The sequence below is a fragment of the Ctenopharyngodon idella genome, chromosome 10 (genome assembly GCF_019924925.1).
Source record: "Ctenopharyngodon idella isolate HZGC_01 chromosome 10, HZGC01, whole genome shotgun sequence".
Classification (NCBI taxonomy): Eukaryota; Metazoa; Chordata; class Actinopteri; order Cypriniformes; family Xenocyprididae; genus Ctenopharyngodon; species Ctenopharyngodon idella.
The window spans coordinates 17,928,857-17,956,009 of record NC_067229.1 but is presented as its reverse complement, the minus strand read 5'-3'; the positions used below and the strand labels follow the sequence as shown (position 1 = coordinate 17,956,009).

The 27,153-nt window shown below is 37.6% G+C and overlaps 1 protein-coding gene and 1 long non-coding RNA gene across 4 annotated transcripts in view; both read left to right on the top strand.

Annotated features, from left to right (window-relative positions):
- Positions 1 to 27,153, top strand: part of LOC127520150 (uncharacterized) — a 170,834-nt gene that overhangs the window by 136,427 nt on the left and 7,254 nt on the right. The window lies entirely within an intron of this gene.
- wu:fu71h07 (uncharacterized protein LOC570464 homolog) overlaps positions 2,150 to 27,153 on the top strand; it is a 29,888-nt gene continuing 4,884 nt past the window's right edge. The window contains exons 1-2 of one of the 2 annotated variants that reach the window (XM_051908040.1): positions 2,150 to 2,407; positions 27,012 to 27,052. In XM_051908040.1, coding sequence (XP_051764000.1) covers positions 2,397 to 2,407; positions 27,012 to 27,052 — 52 coding nt within the window. In that variant the 5' untranslated portion in view covers positions 2,150 to 2,396. Of the gene's footprint in view, positions 2,408 to 11,990; positions 12,062 to 27,011; positions 27,053 to 27,153 lie in introns of those variants that run through there. The other variant, XM_051908039.1, reaches the window with a different exon arrangement.

The following is a 27,153-nucleotide window of genomic DNA, read 5'->3' as shown; positions in this document are numbered from 1 at the left end:
ACCCGTGGCCAAACGCACTACTTTACGCGTTTCCTCCTCTCAGTCTGATCATACCAACATTACAAAGAGTAAGGGAATGCGGTCACTCAGTTATACTAATCGCCTCGAATTGGCCAGGGAAGTTGTGGCTGACGGAGATAATTCAAATTCTGTGCGGCCAACCCTGGCCGCTTCCGTTGCGCAGGGATCTCCTCTCTCGAGCGCGCGGAGGCTCATTCTACCAGAGGTATGGCCACCTCATGGGCACTGTTTAAGGGCGTTTCAGTTCAGGACATTTGTGCAGCAGCGAGTTGGGCATCGCCTCACACATTTGTCCGATTTAATAGACTGGATGTCACTGAGCCATCGCTGGCTCATTCCGTCCTAAGTGTATTAAAAAAAAAAAAAAAAAAAAAACACTCGTTTGAGGTGTTTTTCGATTTTTGTTCACATATATTCCTGTTCTATTTGTGAATAGTTACGGGTGTTGTGTTATGTTATAGCCTACATCACTGAGTTGGTTGACATGCCTGCTTTGGACAGCGTATCTGCAATAAGGGAGTTGTCTATATCCCTTTGTGAGATACTGAGCGAATGTTTGAAAGAGAACTTTAGGTTACTTACGTAACCCCGGTTCTCTGATAACATGAGTGAAGTATCTCACCACACTTCCCTCCTTGCAGTGCACAGAGAAGAGATACGCTAAGAATGAAGTAGGGACCATTGGCAGCGGTATATATTAGGGAGGAGGACTCCCACATCACTGTCGTGATTGGTCTGTCAACTGACAGACGTGGTATAATTGGTGCTTCCAGGATCTGTCACGCCCAGAGGCGTTCCCCTTTGTGAGATACTTCACTCATGTTATCAGAGAACCGGGGTTACGTAAGTAACCTAAAGTTTTCCTCACATAGAAAACTGTTGGGAAATGTTGCTTAATGTAGCCTACTAAGTGATATTAAAAGATCAAATTCAACACAAACCAATTTGTCTGTATATTATACTTTATTATAGTGTTTACTAAGTTTGGTGTTTTAATGGCACTGTCTTTTTCTTGATGGGAGGAAAACACGTGTAATTAAATGTGTTGCATTCATATTCTGGGCTCATCTGGTTTTCTGTCCGTAGTATGCTTTATTATGGTGTTTTGGTTAGTTAATAAACTGTCATAGTAAATTAAGGCACCCCCAGTTTGTGTGTCCTGGCGCCGGCTCTGTCCTGACATTGTCAATTACCTGGTTTATGGTATCAGTGCCTACACAATGCAAGAGTTCAGACCCTTTAAGCAATTAAAAGCAAATTTTTAAGTTATTAGCAAGCAGCATTATTTAGAGAAAACTGCCTGACATCACTAACCAGTCTATGACTCAGTAGGCGAAAATATTATTATTTTTCAATAATAAGCATCAAAACTGTAATAAAAGTGGAGTGCAACCTTCCTTAGCAAGTATGACTGAGCTCTCGCAGTTTACAGGTTTGTGGGTTTGTAATTCAGCCGCAGCAGAATTGTTCATATGCTTCTAATGATTTAAAGGGTCTGAACTCTTGCATTGTGTAGGCACTGATACCATATAAACCAGGTAATTGACGATGTCAGGGTATGTGACAGGTGTTGGTGCTTCTGGGTCTTTCGCAGGTCGCACGGGTCAATGCTTTTAATGTCAAGCATTTTCTCTAAATGACGCTGCTTTGGCGGTGTTATTTAGTCTCTCCTGATAGAGCCCCTTTCCTTTCACTTTCTCCTTCTCCATGTATTCCCATAAAACTGCGCTGTATCGCAAAATGTATTTATTAAATTAATCTGCTCTCTCTCTCTCTCTCTCTCTCTCTGTTGCTCTTTATCTCTGGCTCGCTGAAGAAGTTACCATAGCAACGGATAGCGTATCCGCTTGATTTTTTTCCCCAAACGGTTCAGCGGAAATCAGGGATCAGGGTTGGGTGTAGGCAATCGCATGATTGACATGGCCAATGAAATGTTTAGAATCGGCTTCAGGGCTGGATTTCCGCTGGACTGGTTTGGGAAAAAAAGTCACGCAGCGTATCCTGCTAATATGGCGGCGCCTTCCCGAAAGGCAACGCGGAGTGAAAACATCGTGACGTAACTCCTCATTCTCTATTGGAACCATAGACTGTAAAAAAAAAAAAAAAAAAAATATGGACGTAGCGATTGGAACGCGGCATCTGGATCGAGTTCATCTGATCCACACTCCGGAGTAGAAGGTGACGGTAATAAAGCTGGATGCCAACCGCCGTTAAAAAAGAAGAAGAAGAAGAAGAAGTGGAGGTTCACAGTAGGTGGCGATAATGCGCGAAATCGGTGAAAAAAAGGAGGAAGTAGAAAGAACGAAACGACGAGAAGTGAAAGCAAGGCAAGGCGTTAAAACTGGAGATCATTGTTTTCGATAGCTACTTGAATCATGGGACTAAGGTAGGTCTATGTTTGTGCGTTGACAAGTTGCGTTAAACACAGGCTACCACATTTTTGAATACGTAATTGATTAGGTGTGTTAAGTCCGGCCTTACCGATTGGCGAGATTGCCGCTGGCCGTGAAGTCGTCACATTTTATTTATATATAGGCTAGATAGCTCTTTTATTTTATAGATTTTTGTTTAGAACTGCTTTACATTATTAAACTATATATATAAATTTTACTCTCGTCAACACACTATGCGCGCAACGGACACTCCAGTTGTGGAGGCGCACGCTGTCACGTTACTATATTTGAAAAGCAGTCATCCATATTCTGACTTGGTGAAAAGAAACAAATTTTTTCTTAAAGTACACATGACATCAAAATTGACAATTTATTTTGTTAGCTCAAATTGCTAGTTTTGTGGTGAACAATTCATCCGTGCCAAAAAGTCAATCCACGCAAAAAAATTGTTTGGCTTCCTAATATTTAATCAAAATCTGAAAATGCTCCTCCCCTCTGCAACGGTTCCCCTTCTCTAATGACATCAATTTGACAGCTTGGGTTGAAAACGCTTAAACCACTCCCCTCCGACCGTTAGTCTGCTATGAGTGAGAGATGGAGAGGAGGAGCGCTAAAATAAAACCCTGCTCGCTATTCAATATTCCGTTTCACTTGGAAATACGTCACAACACTGGAGAAAAGTCGTTTGCAACTTCCGGTTCACGGGGACTTTAAAGGAAAATTTCAGCCTTTTGTCTGACGTTTAATTACACATTTTAAATAGCAAATTCTGGTATTAACATATAAAGAACGTGTAAATGATGGCAATGAAATTACGAGCACATGACTTTGCCAGTAAGTCATGGAATTATCAATATATTACGAATAGAGTACGTATCTGGAACGTCCTTGGTTTTCTTATAACGTTAGGAGATCGTACTGGAGACGTTGTGAGTTGGTAATTTGATGGTAATGATATTACGGGCATACAACGGTGTAGTTACGTTACTAGTTAATCATGGAATTACCAATATATTACGTACAGCGTACGTATCTGGAACATTCTTGGTAATCTTATAACGTTCGGAGATCGTACTGACGGCGTTGTGATTGAATCAAACTAATTTGAAGGTAATGAAATTACGGGCATGCGACGTGTAGTTACGTTGTCAGTTAGTAAGTCAGTTTGATTCAGATATGATACAAAATACATAATTTGGTTATGGCAGAAAGTGAAATGGTCGCCATGGTGACCACGAGGCGTTTTTGTGATGGCTCCATTTCTGAAAATGTTCAGGGTCCCAAACTGTACAAGTGTACCAAATTTCATGCTTTTATGAAAAAGTGAACATTTCACCTCAAATTTTGCACTTCACCTGGACTATATATTATTTAAATACCAATGTAGTGGGGTCTATGTTTTTTTTTTTTTTTTTATATCAGTTTTATTTTGATAAACATGACACGATATAACATTGCGACTAAATGAAAATAGCTTTAACTGTTAAAAAAAATACAGATTTGTGAGCATTAGTGGAACTGAAGGTTTCAGAATAAACACAAACACACGTGATTGTTGTCATGCGGTGAATCCGGCCAATCGTGAAACAGCTGTGTCGTCATCAGAGCTCGTGCAGAGTTCTGTTAAACTGTAAACAATCAGTGAAATGTTCGCTCTACGAATGGAATAATAGATGGGTTTCATTCTGTGCAATGTCATCACAGAGATGTGCGCGCAACTAGGGGGCAGAAAGCAATGTCTCACCATTACTGAGAGTTATTTTCTTAATATAATCAGCAGAGTCCGTGCTACCTAGACTTCCAAAGTAATTGATGCTATCCATTTCCTCACTGTGACACACCTAGTTAGCTGTCACACATCTCATGTCTTGTACAGTATGTTTACAGTATCAATTTTCTTTCAAATGTGGCGGGTTGTGAAGTAGCCTTGTCATAAACATTTAGAATAGAAAGGCTCAACAACCAAAAAAAACAGGTAAGTTCATAGGTTTTTATGATTAGCAAACTTAGTTGGACAATTTCATTCGAGTCCTGGGCCCGTATGTAACTTCTCAGAAATGCTCTTAAGAATAGTCTTAAGTTTTGACTTAAGTGTCAAAAAATTCTTAGTAAAAAGTAAGACTTTTCTAAGAGTAGGAGACTTTTATAAAGAAGCTAAAAGCAACTTTTAGTAAATTATAAGACTGATTCTTAAGTGCTGACTTAAGTGTCGTGAACTAAGGACTACAATGATGTCAACTCAAAATGGCCACCGTCAACCTCTGAATCAGCCAATAGCAAGCCTGCAAGGGTGAAGTCACAGCAGCACAACACCAATAATTTAATATTATTATAAAAGAAATCATTTAAAAAGACACTGAACCGTTTTAATATTTTAATTTATTTTTAAAAATAGCTTTGCATTGTGCAAAATTATCACAAATTAGTATTGATGGTGTGGAATCTTTTTCTATTGATATACAGTGGGTACGGAAAGTATTCAGACCCCTTAAATTTTTTACTCTTTGTTATATTGCAGCCATTTGCGAAAATCATTTGAGTTAATTTTTTTCCTCATTAATGTACACACAGCACCCCATATTGACAGAAAAACACAGAATTGTTGACATTTTTGCAGATTTATTAAAAAAGAAAAACTGAAATATCACATGGTCCTAAGTATTCAGACCCTTTGCTCAGTATTTAGTAGAAGCACCCTTTTGATCTAATACAGCCATGAGTCTTTTTGGGAAAGATGCAACAAGTTTTTCACACCTGGATTTGGGGATCCTCTGCCATTCCTCCTTGCAGATCCTCTCCAGTTCTGTCAGGTTGGATGGTAAACGTTGGTGGACAGCCATTTTTAGGTCTCTCCAGAGATGCTCAATTGGGTTTAAGTCAGGGCTCTGGCTGGGCCATTCAAGAACAGTCACTGAGTTGTTGTGAAGCCACTCCTTCGTTATTTTAGCTGTGTGCTTAGGGTCATTGTCTTGTTGGAAGGTAAACCTTCGGCCCAGTCTGAGGTCCTGAGCACTCTGGAGAAGGTTTTCGTCCAGGATATCCCTGTACTTGGCCGCATTCATCTTTCCCTCGATTGCAACCAGTCGTCCTGTCCCTGCAGCTGAAAAACACCCCCACAGCATGATGCTGCCACCACCATGCTTCACTGTTGGGACTGTATTGGACAGGTGATGAGCAGTGCCTGGTTTTCTCCACACATACCGCTTAGAATTAAGGCCAAAAAGTTCTATCTTGGTCTCATCAGACCAGAGAATCTTATTTCTCACCATCTTGGAGTCCTCCATGCGGGCTTTCATGTGTCTTGCACTGAGGAGAGGCTTCCGTCGGGCCACTCTGCCATAAAGCCCCGACTGGTGGAGGGCTGCAGTGATGGTTGACTTTCTACAACTTTCTCCCATCTCCCGACTGCATCTCTGGAGCTCAGCCACAGTGATCTTTGCGTTCTTCTTTACCTCTCTCACCAAGGCTCTTCTCCCCCGATAGCTCAGTTTGGCCGGACGGCCAGCTCTAGGAAGGGTTCTGGTCATCCCAAACGTCTTCCATTTAAGGATTATGGAGGCCACCATGCTCTTAGGAACCTTAAGTGCAGCAGAATTTTTTTTGTAACCTTGGCCAGATCTGTGCCTTGCCACAATTCTGTCTCTGAGCTCTTCAGGCAGTTCCTTTGACCTCATGATTCTCATTTGCTCTGACATGCACTGTGAGCTGTAAGGTCTTATATAGACAGGTGTGTGGCTTTCCTAATCAAGTCCAATCAGTATAATCAAACACAGCTGGACTCAAATGAAGGTGTAGAACCATCTCAAGGATGATCAGAAGAAATGGACAGCACCTGAGTTAAATATATGAGTGTCACAGCAAAGGGTCTGAATACTTAGGACCATGTGATATTTCAGTTTTTCTTTTTTAATAAATCTGCAAAAATGTCAACAATTCTGTGTTTTTCTGTTAATATGGGGTGCTGTGTGTACATTAATGAGGAAAAAAAATGAACTTAAATGATTTTAGCAAATGGCTGCAATATAACAAAGAGTGAAAAATTTAAGGGGGTCTGAATACTTTCCGTACCCACTGTATGTCTCCTCATTTACAATTGGAGCAATAATGTGAACATGAGTTCCATCAGTGGCTCCAACAACTCCAGGGAAGCCCACTATCAACATAAGTGACTTGCTTTTGCTGCATGGTTTGACTGTCAGTTGGAAAGTCAATGAACTGCCATAGAGTAGTGGCCAAATGTGATGTCCAACCATTTGAAAATGGACATCTTCAACCTTAATTCAAATATTTAAAAAAATGTGTTAAAAGATGTAAGCATATAATGTAGCTGTGCTTGGAGTCAATTGTTTCATGTGTGATAATGAAATTAAATTTCAAATTATTTCAAATTATTTTTGGCCAGGCTATTATACAAAGAAATTATGAACACATGCAAAAACAAGAGAGAACCAAAACTGATTATGTTGTAGTCAATGTCATATTTTAAAACATTTAAATAATATAAACATAAAAATAAAAATATTTTCCTCATATTTTGATGGTTTGAGCAAAATTGTAGGGTCATTTAAAAAAAAAAAAAAAAAAACCTTTGCACATGAATTTTGGCCACTATGTGGTAAGTTTACACAATACTAAAGAGCTCAAAAGAATATCACTGCAATGAAGGTTTATGACTGGGCAAGCGCTTTAGGACCGCATTTATATTAGAAAAGCTTTCCAGCACTGGAGAGAGCTAAGCAGGAAGGCCTGAAAACAAACGCGGAGGCTGCTTTGATTCTTAATCATGTAAATAACTCTGGGTTTTGATTGTCTGGAGCTGCTGTTCTGTTGGCGATTAACAAGAAACTCTTGTTTGTATTTACTCTTGTGTACTGTATGTAATTTTTTTGTGCTTCCTTGTCGTTCGTTCATCTGCATTTTTCGTGAAGCATTTTGTTGCGCATCAGCTGTGATAAACAGACATCCACTCGCATTACATGTGCAACAGTGGCCAGATAATGAGAGTTTTGCAGTTAAACTACTGCACACTGACGCCTGCTAGAGAATGAGGTGTTTAGTGTCATTGGTAGTGCATTCGCTTCGCATGCCAGCAGCGATCGGGCCGGGGTTCGAGACCGACTCGGAGCAGAGTAGTTAGTATTGGAGTGTGAGTTTTGAGCCCATAATATGAATGCAACATGTTTAATTAAGCATTTTCCTCCCATAAAGAAAATGCTTAAAGTGGCTTAATGTACTAAGACAGTGACATTAAAAGACCATATTTAGTAAACACTATGCTAATAAAGCATAATATATAGAAAAATTGGTTTGTGCAGAATTTGATCTTTTAATATCACTTAAAAGATCAAATTCTAGTAGGCTACATTAAGCGACGTTAAGCTTTTTCTTCATAACGGTTTTCTATGGGAGGAAAACAACGTGACATTAAATAAATTGCATTTATATTCTGGGCTTATCTGCTTTGCTGTACATAGTATGGTTTTTTTAGTATGATGTTTTCGGAGTTCGGTCTTTTAATATCACTGTCTTGCTACATTAAGCCATGTTAAGCGTTTTCTATGGGAGGAAAACGCTTAACGTGAAATTAAACGTGTTGTGTTCAAATTCTGGGCTCAAGTACTTATCTGCACATAGTAGCTAGGGATGGCTCGATACCACAATTTAGGCTTCGGTACGTTACCACAATCTAATACCAATATATCAATATTAAATCGATATCATAGGGTCTAAATTTTGGCACAGGTATTAGGCATAATTTTACTCATTCTTGCGGGTTTCGTGTTTACAAAGAGGGAAATTACCACAAATGTTTATTAGTAGATTAATCAATACAGATTATCACATCAAATCAGTAATTTAAAAACTTTCTTGTGAAGTAATTTCAGCAATACTTTCTCTCCCCTCTCTAACTCTCAAAATGAGCAAATTGCTTCTGGTTTCAAAAGACATTGCGCCTGTACATAAGCGACCTGCGCTACAACTCTATCGTGCGTGTTTTCGGACAACTGCAGAAAACACTTGCCCACGTCTTTTTAAACCTTGCCAATTTGAACATCCAAGCGATTTTATCATTCAGTAGTAACATACTTGGGAGCTCTTTGAGAGATGGATTCTTTGTGCTTATACCAACAAACAACGCATACACAAGCCGGCCTGTATAGAGCTCGCGCATTCCAAATTTAGTTGTTTTTCCTAGAGGTCGACTGATAGTGGATTTTACAGATATCGATAACTAGGTCGGGCTGTACTTGCCGATAACTTTATATGCTTCTATTTATTTGCTTCTAACACTTGATGATTATCTAATCAAAATAACAAAATATGTATTACAGTGATAACAAAAAAAGAACTGAAATCGAAGGTGTTTCTGATTTGTTTAACATATCGATTTTGAAAAAGCAATCACGTCACTAGCTTTAAATAAGCAACTTAGCCAGCAAATGAATGCATATATGAGTGACCAGCTGGATATAAACTAATGCAAATAGTTGGTAACAATTGCGACATTAAACATTTGGGTCGGGTTTGCGTGTTTTTGTCACATTGTTTTAACCACTTAAGGGTACTAGTATTAGCGTCCTCTCAGCCTTGACGGCAAACATACTGCTGTTCTTTCTCTGCTAATGCAGCACCTAGTTAACAAACGGATTACTTTATAATTATATGGCAACATGTACTGTAGTGGCCTGTATTCATACCGTTTCGCTGTCTGTGTTTTAAACATTCATCTGATGTGTCAGTGCTCTCCGTGCAGCGCGCAGCATCACTTGTCAACATAGACAACACTCCAGTGATAGTTTTTATTTAGCCTCTAGAGGCCGCTCTCATTCTGTATAATGCCAGCAGACCCTTCTCAGCACTCTCATACTGTGTAATGACAGCGCACCCTTCTCAACCGCTCCAGCAACGGACGCAACCCGGAAAAACTATCGGTATGGATTTTTGCCGATAACCGATTGTTCCACCAATCAACTTTCGGTGCCGATTAATCGGCAAAACCAATGAATCTGCCGACCTCTAGTTTTTCCCTAAACGGTCAAATACACACGAAATTGTCAAAATGTCCATCTTAGTGAGTATTCACATAAACACAGTCGATTATGTCTTGCGTGAATTTAAACAGTTTAATAGTATGTGTCATCGCGTGTGTAATAGTCACCTTTATTTATTTATAAAGCGCTTTTTACAATGTAGATTGTGTCAAAGCAGCTTTACATTGATAACTGGTACATTATTTGGCTGCACAGCAGCTCTTAAAAGAATAGTGTCAATGCAGGCAGATCAAAGCACTGTTGAATATCAAATGTCAAGTCAAATGTCAAGTGTCCCCAACTAAGCAAGCCAAAGGCGACAGCGGCAAGGAACCCAAACTCCATCAGGTGAAATCAGGTGGCAGACAAGTGGCAAATAGGTTTTTTTTCTCCATTTAAACACCTTGGGAGAAACCAGGCTTAGTCGGGGGGCCAGTTCTCCTCTGGCCAACAGTGCTTTGTTACGATTCAGGTAGCTATCATAAGTCCGACAGGATCGCAACATTCAAAGTATTTATTCCAGTTCCATCCAATTGAGGATCGTATTCATCACGGCGGTATGGACGGTTGTTGAGGAACTGTGTCGTGGCTGTCGTGTCGATGAGGCCCTCATAGTGGATGATCTAGTTGACTCAATCTCTGCTGACACTTCAGGGCTGCGTTGTGGTCGTGTCAAGGTGCAGGTCCTTGGTCTCACCTGGATACGGCCCGGATCCGGTTGACTACGGTGAACCTCGGCATAACCAGAAAGACTAATATTAGCGTAGATGCCATTCTTCTTCTGATGTAACGAGTACATCAGGCGTTATAGGAAGTGTTCCCGGTTCCGGCTGACCTAATTTATGCAGCCTAATAATCCTTTAACAGATTTGAAAATATAAATTGGTAATGTGTTATGTGTATGCCAGGTTAAAGAAATGCGTTTTTAGTCTAGATTTAAATTGACAGAGTGTGTCTGCTTCCCGAACAATGCTAGGAAGATTGTTCCAGAGTTTAGGTGCCAAATAGGAGAAGGATCTACCGCCTGCGGTTGATTTTGATATTCTAGGTATTATCAGCTGGCCTGAATTCTGAGATCGCAATAGACGTGAAGGACTATAATGAATTAGGAGCTCGCTCAGGTACTGGGGAGCTAAACCATTTAGTGCTTTGTAAGTAATTAGCAAGATTTTAAAATCTATATGATGTTTAACAGGAAGCCAATGCAGTGTTGACAGAACTGGGCAAATATGGTCATACTTCCTAGTTCGAGTAAGAACTCTAGCTGCTGCATTTTGTACGAGCTGTAGTTTATTTATCAAGCGAGCAGAACAACCACCCAGTAGAGCGTTACAGTAATCTAGCCTTGAGGTCATGAACGCATGAACTAACTGTTCTGCATGTTTCATTGAGAGCATATGTCGTAGTTTAGATATATTTTTAAGATGGAAGAATGTGGTTTTACAGATGCTAGTAACATGGCCTTCAAATGAAAGATTGGTATCAAAGAGCACACCCAGGTTCCTAAGTGACGACGAAGACTTAACAGAGCAGCCATCAAGTGTTAGACAGTATTCTAGGTTATTATGTGAAGAAGTTTTTGGTCCAAAAATTAGAATCTCTGTTTTTTCTGAATTTAGTAGTAGGAAACGATCTGATGATAAGAGCAAATCATTAGTAACTCTAATGAGAGCAGTCTCAGTACTATGGTACGGTCTAAATCCTGACTGGAAATCCCAGCAAACACATTTAAGCTGTGCCAACGTCTGTGGCACGTTGCATTTCTCCTATGGCAACGTCACCGTCTACGTGCTCACAATATATTAACAATGCAGAATTGTAAGATGCCACTAAATTAATAAATTATAATCATAACCTGCAAATGTACACTTTGAAGTGTCAAAATGACATACAAGGTTACATAATTCAACTTTATTAAAACTGCATATGATATTCTAATTATCCTTCAAAGGGTATGCATTTATAAAAGCATGTAATATATGTGACAGCATATATATATATATATATATATATATATATATATATATATATATATATATATATATATATATATGTATGTGTGTGTGTGTTTAATAAATAAAAAATGAACTCCAAAGGCTGTTCAGAACTGCTGTGTGTATTAACGAGGCAAACAACCAACTAATGCTATCAAGCATGCTATCAAGATTCACATCATATGTGCACCGGGTGAATATGACTTAAATACTAGCTCCAAGGCATAGGAACCAATGAATGCAACTCATGAATTAGTTAATAATATTAATAATGCACATTATCTCAATACACCACATTACCTCCCCCATTACAGTTAAACACCACAGTTCAACTTTTAACAACATATATTTTTACTCAGTCTCTGAAACGCTGTGGTACTTTACTAGTCTGTTTAGAACGTCTCAAACCCACTGGACTTGAAACCAACACTTTTTATTATTTAACAAAAGTGGGCTCTGTACAGGTGAGCATAGTTGAACGCCGGGTGAAAAGTTTGGTAACCAGAAAGAGTCCAGGAAAGATCAACAAATCCGGAGGAGAGATGCAAGCGCAGATACCTTGAGGCATGAGTCCGAAACCTGTAGACATCCGGGACCAGAGAGGGTTGCACTGCAGGCACAGGTAAACTGGGCAGAGAACAGAGCAGATCGGAGCTTGACATGATAGGACTAGACCGGGACTGACCAGAGTGACTAGTGAGCAGACATGAGAAATTAGTCTTCTCAAAAGGTCCTTTGTGCATGATCTCAAAATGGTAAAATGCTGATTATTTTTCATAAAAGTCTCCATTTATCTTACCTTCGAATTGATGAGCCAAAACCTCGTCCTTCACTCGTGTCATCCATGTTTGGTTTGTTGCAAAAATATAAAAGAATGATTTTGTGTTAACATAATTGTACATCTAATGGATATACTCTACTAGCTTTCAAAGCCAGATGAAAAAGTTAACCAATTAGTTAAACAATGTTATCTAATGTTTAATAACAAATAAGAAAAAAAAAATGAGCACCATGTTATTATTAACTAACATTTGCATCTATTTATGCTTGCCAAAAAATCCAGCTCTTGGCAAGGTGTCAAAACCCTTCCATGTCCGTGGCTCGGGTGCTGAAAATAGTATGCAGAATCATATTGTTAATAATGCTACTATCTGCTGTTATAGACAAATGACAACAAAGTTCACAGTAAAAAAAAAAAAATAAATAAATGAAAATCTTTTTAGATAAATTCTTACTTGTTCTTAGTGAGGAGAGCAGGGTGGTCGTATGGTGTTGATATTGCCCAAAAAAAGAGATTTTTGTGTCTAACAACACTTTCACACAGTACTTACCTTATCTAATGCATCCATGCATCAGGAATTACAGCTACACTGATCTGAAGTGAATTCCACAAATGAAAACATTCTGAAAGTGTTACTTACTTTTTTATTGTTACTTAATCTTTAACTGTATTAAATTGAATAGATTCATTAATAGACCCACTTGATTGTTTACAAGAAAATACTTAAATAGTGTATGCTTACCTTCATTGCTAGTTTTTATAGGAACACCCACCTGGAGGGTAAAACAAGGCCAACTTCAATATACACCTTATTGATGATGCATACTATATATACAGGTGGGCAAGCAGATGAGCCTAAAACATAAATGCAACGCACAGTTTGTTGTTAAGCATTGCATTTATGTTCTAGGCTCATCTGCTTGCCCAGTTACTGTATGGCGTTCATATTCTGGGCTCATCTGCTCGCCTGTATATAGAATACATCATAAATAAGCTGTATAAAGAATTTGACTTTTTAATATCACTGTTTTATTACTTTAAGGTACTTAAAGTGAATACTCTACTGTTTAGTGATTGAAATACTGCAGCAGGTGCTGTATATGGATCACAAGTGCCCGAAATGTGATGTGTCCTTGGATTCATTAATGTATTCATTCATTAAAAACAATACTGATCTTACTGACCCCAAGCCTTTGATCAGTAATGTGACATGCTACACTGTTGGCCTAACGAACAGCTTCTGTAGTAATAAACAAGGAAAATGATACCGTGTTTCTTGATGGATAGCACTTAAGATGATTTCTGTGTTCGAGGTTATAAACGTTTGTTATGTTAAGTTTCCCAAAAATGGACAAACGTTAAACATTAACAGTGGAGTCTCTGTCTGTTCCTGGATAGCTGTCTGTTCAAAAAGTGCTAAAATGTCAACCATTCATCACTCAAGTAATTTTTTCTTCACTATGGCTTATAACTTTTGGCGTGATGATGAAATATTTGTCATTTACCTGACCAGAAGACGTTTTAACGTTCTGATCTGCATACTTAAAAGAAATAGCTAGCATTGCTGGTAAATTTCACATAGGATCGCAAACACTCCGGAATTACCGACTATTCTGTTCTATTTCGTTCATTTTGTAGACAGAACAAATGAATGTCACATTATAAAACGGATAGTTCCGGCCCTTGATTCTGATTGGTTGAGCCGCATTCGAGGCCGTTGTAAAATTCCCGAAAACATACAGCTGACCGCATTGCGTAAGTATTGCTGCGCCACTGAGTATGTTTCTGCATCAGTCTTAGCAACCACTCTTAGCAAAGTAAACATATGTTTGTTCTCTGTTGATTTTGTTCATTGAAGCTGCATTATGTAGAAGAGTATTGTGAGAGAGATATATAGTGACTGAGTGTACTACCTGCATTCAGATTTAGCATTTTCCTTCAGGTCAATGTCAGTCCTATGTTCATAATAAAAATCCGTTTGAATGTCCACTGTGATCTTGTCTTTTTAACATTTAATGGTTTTCCCGTGCCATGCTGGCACTGACAGACAGCGCTAGTCAAAGCATTTGTCATTTGCGTCTTGTTCCGTGTTCACAACAAGTTTCAGTATAAAAGTCTTTGCGACTGAGTGACTCGCTCATAAAGACAATATTTGCTGCCATTTAATGGCGTAATAATGTAACTTCTGTTGCTGTTCACGGTCAGGGACTATTTTTTTTCCAGCGAAAGGAAGACTTTTAATAATTTTACTTAATTAAAGTTGCATTGATACATGTTTTTTGGTGTTAATATTTGTATTGTTAATTGTTGTTAATTGTACCATTTTATAAAAGCAATAAGCCCAGTGAAGCCGTGGTTTACAGTGAATTTATAACAGCTAAGGGGGTTTTAGGCACTCTGCTCCGCGTCGTACTTAATAACGCCCTGTAGCTGTTATAAATTCACTGTAAACCATGGCTTCCTGGGGCTTATTGCTTTATTAGACACGGTAAGTGTATGTAGTGTTTGAATATTTGCATATCTTATTTAGGGATAAAATAAAAGCAATACTCACGGTATCCTTGCTTGATGAAGAGACAGTTCAACGGTCATTTGAAATTTAAAATCCGCGCTCCAGAGGAATCAGGGCCTGTATGTATAAAGCCGCTCAGAGTAAAATGTTAGTCTTAAGTGTGTCAAAAATCTAAGAATGACGTAATTTTACTCTTATTCCTAGACCTAAGTGTCAAGACTTAGCTTGATAATACCTAGAAGTCTTGGCTCCTAAATTATTTAGAAGAGCTGGAGAGGTCTCCTAACCTAGTTAGGAGTAACAAGATGGCAGCAAATAAGAGGAGATACATGCTTTCCAATAAAGATATGATGTATTGGAGTTATATGATAACATGGATTTGATAAAATGATATAAACTTGATTGTCAATTCTTTTTGTAACTGACCTAATAAGAAATGTAATAACTTTAAGTACATGTAATAAATTTAATAAATATTACTTAAACAATAATTAATGTTTAATGCATTTTAATACATTTAAACTTGCTGTATGCGATTTCTCATATTCGTTGTTGAACACTGTTGATATTTGAAATTAACCCAAACAAACCCAGCCCTCTCTTCATTGCGCCGCCTCCAAAACTCACACTCCAATACTAACTACTCTGCTCCGAATCGGTCTCGAATCCCGGCCCAATCGCTGCTGGCATGCGAAGCGAATGCACTACCAATGACACTAAACACCTCATTCTCTAGCGGGCGTCAGTGTGCAGTGGTTTACCTGCAAAACTCTCATTATCTGGCCACTGTTGCACACATAATGCAAATGGATGTCTGTTTATCACAGCTGATGCGCAACAAAATGCTTCACGAAAAATAAAGCGCAGATGATGAACGAACGACAAGGAAGCGCAAAAAATGAACTTACAGTACACAAGAGTAAATACAAACTTACCACACCAAACATAGCGGCCAAAATTGATGTGCAAAGGTTTTTTTTTTTTTTTTTTTTAAATGACCCTACAATTTTGCTCAAACCATCAAAATATGAGGAAAATATTTTTATTTTTATGTTTATATTATTTAAATGTTTTAAAATATGACATTGACTACAACATAATCAGTTTTTAATATTTCTTTGGTTCTCTCTTGTTTTTGCATGTGTTCATAATTTCTTTGCATGACAGCCTGGCCAAAAATAATTTGAAATTTCATTATCACACATGAAACAACTGACTCCAAGCACAGCTACACGATAACACATTTTTAAAAATATTTGAATTAAGGTTGAAGATGTCCATTTTCATATGGCTGGACATCACATTTGGCCACTGTTCTATGGCATTTCATTGACTTTCCAACTAACCATCAAACCATGCAGCAAAAGCAAGTCACTTTTATGTTGACTGTGGGCTTTCCTGGAGTTGTTGGAGCAGTTAATGGAACTCGTGTTCACATCATTGCTCTAACTGTAAATGAGGAGACATATATCAATAGAAAAAGATTCCACACCATTGTAGCAAATCAGCTCAAAAGAAATAGGAGTAATTAAACATAACGAATTATAATTAATTATAAATATTTACAGTTTCAGACTGTAGCAGAATTAATTACGATTATTTAATCAGCTCGTCCAAGCGAACAGAGCATAATCAGTTATCAATTCTAGGATACACATTATCTTCCTGGCCAAGAAAGAATAACTTTTTCCAACAATATAAAGTACTAGCAGGGTAATAGCATGTAGCTAGATCAAAACGTTTAAGAGACTTTGATTTGTGAGCACCAACACAGAGACAATAAGCGTGGATATAATGGTTTAATAAACGAAACTACGTTAGGCTACACACACAACTAAACTAAGCAAAGATTATATATAGAATAAAGAAAGTGAAGGAAAGTAAATAAAGAGAGAAGAGAATGGCAAGATTACAACAGTTAACCACAACCTGCGAGAAACATCAAAGAATCAGGTCACCTTAATTCAGACTATTCTTAAGAGCATTTCTGAGAAGTTTTATACATACAGGTCCAGAGCAGTGACAAGCTTACATGTCATCCAGTGGTAGTCCAGACACCCAAGTGCAACCTTGAGCAATGGAACTGAGCGGTGGTCAGATGTCAACATTGTGACACCGCTGTAACAACCCTCACAACGCAACGTTATAGCAACCTTTTGGCCACGTTGTTAAAACGTTATTAGAAGGTTGGCTACGTTGTACCAACATTCTGTGTTTGTTGGGTAGTAGCCTATATCGAATCTGTGAAGCCTAAAATACATGCTGCTGTCTGTCGCTAAATAACGTTTGTAACTTTAAATTAATCGTAAGGATTTACCTATTTAATGTATAAACAGTGACTATCCAGTGTTATTTTACATTTGATTTAATTTCACTTTATTTAATTTCTGTAACTAGCATCTCTACCTGAATACTACTGTTAGAACTACCTAAACTTAAGTGCAAATATTATGAGATATAAACATCATTGGTACAAACGCATGCATGCTGGAGTTTTCGTGTTATCTAAATGATATGATCTTATGTACGTGCGTTGATCAGTGTTAAAAGAAAATAAATTAGATCGTTTGAATGACGCACTGACCTGTCAATCTCATATTGTCTTGTACAAGTCAGAATGAGCGAGTGACATATGCTTGGCAAGGTTTGATGGTTCTTCATCATCTTTATAAGCAAAGTAATTCCAAATTATACTTCGTCTTCTCTCATTATTAATTAGTTTTGGGCGTGTTGAGTGAGATTCAACTGCTTTATCCATTTTGTTCCTCAATGTTGTCACATTTGCCAGTTTCGTCAGTTTGTGTAGCACACTGCCAGCAGCATATACCGAAATGAGCAAAATTATGATATCGTACCGTTTGAAATAAAATATATACACCGGTATTTTCCCAGTACCGGTATACAGCGCATCCCTAATAGTAGGTATATTATTATTATTATTATTATTATTATTATTATTATTATTATTATTATTATTATTATTAGTTGTGGTTGCCAAAGGTAAAGCATCACTATTCACTATTGTTTTCTTGCATGCTTATTATTCTTCCACACAAAACTTTGGTGCTCTACTCCTTTTTCCTTCTAAATATTTTGAAATTGAGTGTATACAGTTAAACTTATAATCTCCAATATTTTTTTTTTTTTGAGTGTTTTTGTAGCCTATTAGACGATGATGTGAAAAGGAACTAATTAATAAACATTTATTTGAATTGACTGAGACGTTATGTGAACCCATCCTTTATGGGAAGTGTTCTCGGTTCCGGCTGACCTAATCTATGCAGCCTAACAATTTACATGATTTGAATTATAGAAGTAGATGGTGTGTTATATGTATGCAAGTTTAAACAGATGTGTTTTTAGTCTAGATTTAAACTGACAGAGTGTCTCTGCTTCCCGAACGGTGATAGGAAGACTGTTCCAAAGTTTAGGTGCTAAATAGGAAAAGGATCTGCCGCCTGCAGTTGATTTTGATATTCTAGGTATTATCAACTGACCAGAATTCTGAGATCGCAATAGACGTGAAGGACTATAATGCATTAAGAGCTCGCTCAGGTACTGGGGAGCTAAACCATTTGGTGCTTTGTAAGTAAGTAGCAAAATTTTAAAATCTATACAATGTTTAATAGGGAGCCAATGCAATGTTGACAGAACCGGGCTAATATGGTCATACTTCCTGGTTCTAGTAAGAGCTCTAGCTGCTGCGTTTTGGACCAGCTGTAGTTTGTTTAACAGGCGAGCAGAACAACCACCCAGTAGAGCGTTACAGTAATCTAGCCTTGAGGTCATGAACGCATGAACTAACTGTTCCGCATTTGTCATTGAGAGCATATGTCGTAGTTTAGATATATTTTTAAGATGGAAGAATGCGGTTTTACAGATGCTAGAAACATGGCTTTCAAATGAAAGATTGGTATCAAAGAGCACACCCAGGTTCCTAACTGACGACGAAGACTTAACAGAGCAGCCTTCAAGTGTTAGACCGTATTCTAGGTTATTACGTGAAGAAGTTTTTGGTCCAAAAATTAGAATCTGTTTTTTCTGAATTTAGTAGTAGGAAATTACTGGTCATCCAATTTTTTATGTCAGCTATGCATTCCGTTAATTTGGTGTATTGGTAAGTTTCGTCAGGGCGCGAAGAAATATAGAGCTGAGTATCATCAGCGTAACAGTGAAAACTAAGGGCATGCTTCCTGATGATATCTCCCAAGGGTAGCATGTACAGAGTGAACAGCAACGGTCCTAGTACTGAGCCTTGTGGTACTCCATATTGAACTTGTGATCGATATGACATCTCTTCGTTTACTACTACAAACTGATAACGGTCAAATAAGTAAGATTTGAACCATGACAATGCAATTCCACTAATGCAAACATAATTTTCAAGTCTATTCAAAAGAATATTGTGGTCGATAGTGTCAAAAGCAGCACTGAGATCTAGTAACACTAATAGAGAGATTAAACCACGATCGGATGATAAGAGCAAATCATTTGTAACTCTAATGAGAGCAGTCTTAGTATTATGGTACGATACCATTTCTTTCTAAAAAGGAACATAGTTGCGATGATACTGCCTTTTCTAGTATTTTTGACAGAAAAGGTAGATTCGAGATCGGCCTGCAATTGACTAATTCTCTAGGATCAAGTTGTTTTTAATAAGAGGTTTAATAATAGCCAGCTTAAAAGTTTTCGGTACGTACCCTAGTTATAAAGATGAATTAATGATATTAAGAAGAGGATCTATGACCTCTGGAAGCATCTCTTTCAATAGCTTAGTCGGCATAGGGTCTAACATAAATGTAAATGTGGGCAGTGTCATTAAAAATAAAATACAAAATGCATATCCAGTATTTTAAAATTGCTCTTTCAAGCTGCCAGTAGGGAGAAAAATGATATGGATTTCGTGGATGAATTTAAACATTAAAGCTTTTAAATTTACAGACATAGACATCAAGTTAAACTGCTAACTCTTAGATAACCATTAATATATCATTTCAAACTTCAGGCCTCAGTGAGCTCCAGCAAAGATAGCAGGGCGCATTGTAACGCAGTGTTACAACATTCCCTATCTGTGTAACTGGAATTTAAACCAGGTTAGTGTCTTCTGCTAGTTAGCGAAGCATTAAAGGACTAACTACAGATTAAAATATGATATGGCAACTAGTAAATAACATACGTTTTGTTATGCTAGCATGTGTGGAAATGTTTAAACCATGTGTGTTAAAGCACCTGTGTGAAAACCTGGAAAGAGACGTGAGGATTTGGGGAGAAAAACGAGAGAATGTCAGTGCATTCCAGTGAATTATTCATGGGAAATATCGTAAATTAATTCGGGAGAACAGACCACAAATGCAGAGTATGCAGAGTTTTCTTTTTTCTTTTTTTTCCCCCTCACTGTTACAGTGGAATACAAAGGGGAAAAGGGAAAATAATCGGAGGAAAAGAATACAGCAACTGAAAAGAGCTCTTACCACAGATATTCTTGTGATACCATGTCACATTAAAACACCAAGAGTTACGTTATTCTCATGACATCTGAAAATAAAACAGGAAGGAATATTTACAGCTCATTCAGTCAAACTGACGGATGATTATTTGTAGTATATTTGGAGTATAACAACTCCAACTCTTTACAAAGAGGGTTGAATCATTATCACAAGGGGTATTGTTACCTTTTACTCATTTGACAAGAATGTAAAACGCATCAAAGTCCCAAAACAATGCTGTGTTGAAAATATGAGGCAAAGTATACACTTGTTAGACACATGCAAACATAACACAATCTGTTGACTTTTTATAAACCCAAATGAAATAGTCATATAGCGAAAGTTCAGTAGTAGGCTTGTTGCCCACAACCCAACAGTCCTTTCAAGCAGAAAATAATAATAAAGATGATACTCAACAGTCCTTTTCTGTTTTGGCGTAAGTAGGAAATTTAAAGTCCTGATGAAAAAACAATGTCCCTAAAAAGAGAAAAAATATTAATCCATTGGTTCAAGGCCCCACAAAAAAAACCAGGTTATCCTCCAGCTGTATAAAGTCCCCAGAGTATAGTCCAAAACGTATATCCCATATGAAACGGCTCCAAAGTCTAATACACACTGTCTCTCTTCCCAGAGATCACTTTGGACAGTTATACCGAGCTAGGTTAGCCGTTAGCCAAAACCAAGTCACCTCACCAAACACGAAAAACTTCCTTTAAAATGGCTGCCCTTCCCTCCTTATTGGTAGGCCTACCATAATAAGAGTCCTTAGAGGCCAACAAAAGTCCCCCTCAAAAAAAAAAGCATGTGTAAATGCTCAAAATCAACATAAATTCAGAAAAAAAAGAAAAACTAAAAATCTACAGGCGTGGCACATATACATAAGCAATGACTTTTTTACTTAAGTGAGCGTCATGCAGGGCTTTACTGTGGCAGTGTCACAATCTTATATTTTGAAATGATTAATTTCAGTCTTTTTGAATGAAAGTACCCCAAACCGGAAGCGTCACCCATAATTCAAAACACAGTAGACTCGTCAGGAAAAAGGTGGATAGGCCAGTTTCACAAGAATCGGAAATTACGTCACATTATATAAAGTTAATCTACAGTAGTCAACATTTGAAGTGGATCAAAAAAGTTCATCAAAGTTGTCCTAAGAAGAAGGTTCTAGGAACTTTTTTGATCCAATTCAAATGTTGACTACTGTATTTTTAATTAATACAAATAAATATGTCTGCTTGAAAGAATGTATGCAAGTTATGAAGAGTGTATATATCAATAAAAAAAAAAGACCAAGTTCTTGTTTCTTTGAGAAGTGGTTTTATTTAATTTTAAGATGGACATACATCACAGCAGTTAAATCTGTGTCTGTATAGCATGTTCAAATGCCACATCCACATAAAGCCAGAGCTTTCCCAATCCAATCTTTTTTTTTTCCCTCGTTCTAAAAAAAAAAAATGTCAAGAAATGTCTGCGTACACAACGAACCCACTGAAACTTATTCAAAACGATGTAGTATACATGCCAGACCAGTATGTGGCACTGTAATTCTGCCACAGAGATACACTAAAAATGGAGAAGACTTGAAGCATGCGCATACACCTTGTGCGCTGTATACAAACCCAACTGACTAGGGTCGAGATGTGGGGTAATGACATAATTTCACAAAATATACGAATTGGCTGTACACATGAAAACGCAAGGGTGTCGTTTTCAGATTTATCCACTCTGGGACCACTCTTAAAAAAATAGCGTTTTCAGGCTTCCAAAATGCCGAATCCATCTGGACGAGACGCCGATACGATACAAAATTTTTACGTATCGGTGATCTGCGATCAGTCTCACTTCTTAACGATTCCGAGCCGATCCGTTTTGTTACCAGCAGCACAGGCAATAACATCAGCTGCGCGTTCTCGCTCTCTTCTCTCGTCTCATTTGCTCTGGTTAAATAGTGCTTGTATTGCGCATAATTTTAGTCATTCCCGCAGGTTTCACGCTCACACCAAAGGTTGCGCGCATCACTGATCTATAAAGGTGGAGTGAACAAACCACGCTCAGTCTCAAACAGAGACAGAAGTCAAACAGAGTCACAAGTACCAAAATCAGTGGCTTACTGCGCTTAAACTGCCAAATACATACAAAATTATGTCAAAACCAGCGGCACAGGCAATCTTGGCAAGTATTCAGATAAACAGTCAGTTTTGAATCGTTAAATAGCTAAGAAAGTGAACCCATGTTGTGCGTAACAGTATTGGGTCCGTTGAACACCGTTCATAAATAAGTCCAATATTCCTGCTGTTGTCTGTCATGTTAATCAAAGAACAAAAGACAAAAAAAATCACTTTCTGCTCTTGACTGAATACGTTTTATAACTTTAATGGTAAGAATTGATCTGTATTAATATTTACAATAAAGACTACAGAAATTAAGGTAACCAATGTAAAAATAACACTGAACGTGTTATTTTACATTTGATTACTTTAATTTCTGTAGTATTTCTTACCTGAATAAAAACCCAGTTAACCTGAAAAACTTAGTTTCATAGCTCTCTTTATTCTATTGCATTTATTTGAGCTGTTTACATTTTTACTTGTTTTTTTGTTTTTTCTTTTTTTATGAAAATAAATAAAACTTTGCGTTGAAGAAAAGTTGATTTTTGTTGTCAATTATAGTTTATAGAAAATCGGAATCGGCAAAAATCGGTATCGGCAGATCACACTAACAAAAAATCGAAAATCGGAATCGGCCAAGAAAATTGCAATCGGTGCATCTCTAGCTCTTAATATCATTCATATTTACAGGTTAATAGATGTTTTCTCCAGGAGTATAACTAAACCCATTAGATTTTAGTCAACTAAATCTTATGATATTTAGTCGACTAAAACTAAAACAATTCAAATGACTAAAATATGACTAAATCAACATTTGCTGTCAAAGGCCTTTACATTGCTCAAACGACTTTACATTGCGTGGCCACGAAATAAGGATGTCGTAACCTTGAAAACCCACGACTTATCACGTTCCCACAAGTTAATATGACATTACCACGAATTAATATCTCACTGGCATGACATATTATCACGTTCCATGATTTTCCCCCGTTAAAGTAAATTATCATGTCTTTACTTTGTATTTAAAGCAGTGCATCATTTACTTGTGCAGTGCATTAAAAAGTCCCATTTGCTCATGTCATTTGGCAGAGGCGTGTATGCTCTCGCGCTCTCTCTCTTTCACTCACTCACTCACCCAGAGAAAAAGAGTGAATCCGCATAGGCCTATGTTGTCTAGTACAGATACAGAAGTTTGATTGCAGAATGTTTGCTTAAGAAGTTTAGTATGTCAGTTGTTATATTTCTGTATATTATTGTTGAAACAAGATGGGGATAGTCTTGGGCAGTAAACCCCCAGGCTGAAAATAGGCCCAAATGTCTTTGAGATTCCCTGCTTTGTGAGGACTTTTTGCTGGTCCTTACAAGGAAAATTGAATAATAAACATAATAAAATGTGTTTTTTTGAAAATGTAAAAATGCAGAGAGTTTTCTGTGATGGGTAGGGTTAGTGTAAGGGGATATAATATACAGTTTGTACAGTATAAAAACCATTACATCTTTAGAGGTCCTCACAATATAGCAAAACACAAGTGTGTGTGTGTGTGTGTGTGTGTGTGAGATATTATCTTCACCAGAAGGATGATGTATGGCTTTGAAATCATGCACTCCTCTGGACACGTTTGTCATTAGCTGTGATTCCATTTACCCATTTTTATGCAAATTTTGGGATATTGAATAAACACTACATGGAAACACCAAGATGCGCGTAAAGTATGCGTGGTTCATCTGAGGTGGATTTTTTTATCCGAAAATAAGACAAACTGCAATTAAAACAAATTTACTGAATAAATGCAACAAATCAATTCTTAACCAAAAAAAAAAAACAACAAAAAAACTCAAAAGTGGATGGGATTGGATTGGATTGGAAGTCTGTCATCAAAATGGTTGTGTATAATGACTTCCCTCCCTTTCACCCGATTGCGTTCTGGGCATCTGCTTCCGGACACAAGATAACATGACAGCGTTTATTATGTTTTGTCTTTAATTTAAGATGTACAAAAAAAGATCCACAGTTTCTTTCCCGTTTGCAGCAACTTCCATTTTTATTACTGGGGCCGTATCAGTGGTGTAGTCCTAATAAAAGAACAATAATTAATACGTTTAATGTATTTTAATACATTTAATGACTTTGAATAAACCTTTTATATCTTTAAATGTAACAATTTCTCCCACTCTCCAAATCAATGCTCTGACTGTAGAAATGAAAAAGTAATTACCTTTTTTTGGTAACTGTAAAAATGCAGCAGTGCACCGGTGATGACTTGGACCCATCAGTCCACAGTAAGCTGGCTTTTAGATAGTACTATTGCTAAACTTACCACACCAAACATAGCGGCCAAAATTGATGTGCAATTTTTTCATTTATTTTTTTAATGACCCTACAATTTTGCTTAAACCAACAAAATATGAGTAAAATATTTTTATTTTTATGTTTATATTATTTAAATGTTTTAAAATATGAAAAGAAAGAAGAATAAAACACTAAACTAAGCAAAGGTATTTATCCGACAATTTTTGGCAAAAAAAGGAAAACTACAGCTACAGGTTTCAGAAAGACAAAAAAGCTCAGAAAAAAAGCACACATTGACTACAACATAATTAGTTTTTATATTTCATTGGTCCTCTTGTTTTTGCATGTATTCTAAATGTCTTTGTATGTGTCACAGACACGCCAGGCTCTACACTCACCCAATCACATCGCACTCCCTCTCCTGAGTACTGACAAGCCACACCTGACGCTCATTCAGCACTCATCACCACAGCCACATAAAAGACACGCCAGTTCACTCAGTCACTGTCCGGTCTCGTTTACACATGCCAGTGTTTACTCACCTCTAGGACTCCCTTTGCTCGACTACTTACCTGTCTCCAGCGTCTTCAGTGATCCCTTGTGTCTCCTCGTCTCCTGTGCATCTCCTGTGTGTTCGTCTGTTCCACGTCTCCCGGCATCCACACTTCCTAGAACACACAGACAAGTATCAGTTCCAGTTTATCGGCTCATCGACCTTATCATCTGTCATTACTCACCTGCGCTCTGCTTTACCTGAAATAAACCTGTTAACCCTTACCTGTGTCTCCGCTCCCTTCTGTATGTAACAGTATGATAGCCTGGCCAAAAATAATTTGAAATAATTTGAAATTTAATTTCATTATCACACATGAAACAATTGACTCCAAGCACAGCTACGCGAAATGCTTATCTTTTAACACATTTTTTTTTAAAAATATTTGAATTAAGGTTGAAGATGTCAATTTTCCTAGGCTGGACATCACATTTGGCCACTGCTCTATGGCAGTTCATTGACTTTCCAACAAACGATCAAATCATGCAGCAAAACTTTGATGACAGTGGGCTTCCCTGGAGTTGTCTTCCCTGCAGACTCGCTATTGGCTGATTCAGAGGTTGACGGTGGCCATTTTGAGTTGACATCATTGTAGTCCTTAGTTCACAGCACTTAAGTCAGCACTTAAGAATCAGTCTTATACTTTACTAGAAGTTGCTTTTAGCTTCTTTATAATAGTCTCCTACTCTTAGAAAAGTCTTACTTTTTACTAAGAGTTTTTTGACACTTAAGTCAAAACTTAAGACTGTTCTTAAGAGCATTTCTGAGAAGTTTTATACATACGGGCCCAGATATTTTGCGCCAATTTCCCAAAAAGTGAGGATTTTGTTTTCTTGAACACATGGAATGGAAATGGTGCCTTATTCACAAATGTTTTTAAGCGATATTTCAATTTAGCACATAAGTTAAATTTGCAACTTTTTAAATTTGTTAATTAATCCAAAAATACAATTTCTGTCACCCTTATGTCGTCCCAAACCCGTAAAACCTTCGTTCATCTTCTGAACACAAATTAAGATATTTTTGATGAAATCCGAGGGTATCTGATTCACACATAGGCAGCAATGTCATTGTACATTTTGACATCCAGAAAAGTACTAAAGACATTGTTAAAATGATCCACGTGACTGCAGTGGTTCAACCTTAATTTTATGTAGTGACGCGACAAAAAATTTTGTATGCAAAAACAAAAAAAGAACGACTCCTGTCATTCTCCTATGCATTTGATGTAGTAAACACAGTGCAGCACTTTTGTGTTTACGTCTGAATGCCGGCTCCTGTGTCAGCAACACACACATGCATAGTGGTGCTCACGTGTACAGTTTCAGCCAATACTGAGTCGCCGTTCGGATGTAAACAGCCTACTCTGTGTTTACTATGTCAACTGCGTAGAAGACTGACAGGGGAGATACGAAATTGTTGAATAAAGTAATTATTTTTGTTTTGTTTTTGTGCACAAAAAGTATTCTCGTTGCTTCATAACATTAAGGTTGAACCAACGTAGTCGCGTCGACGGTTTTAACAATGTGTTTAGTACCTTTCTGGACCTCAAAAGGTGCAATGACATTGCTGCCTATGTGTGGTTCAGAAACCCTTGGATTTCATTAAAAATATCTTAATTTGTGTTCTGAAGATGAACGAAGGTCTTGCGGGTTTGGGACATGAGGGTGAGTACCCACTGACAGAAATTTCATTTTTGGGTGAACTAACCCTTTAATGAAATGTTTGTCTGAAACAGAAATCTTGTCTTGAGTAGTACTGTAATATTCTTAGTTGATGGATATGGACAAGAATCATAGTTGGTGCGACCAATATTAACTTTGCTTTCAATCATTTGTGCAGATGCTGCATCATTGTATTACTTCTACATCTGACAGGCAAAGGTTAGTATTCACAGATCTCAGTTAAGATATTTGGTATTAATGTATTGGTAACGCTTTAGATTACAGCCCAGAAAGTACTGCGTAATTACAACGAATTTACA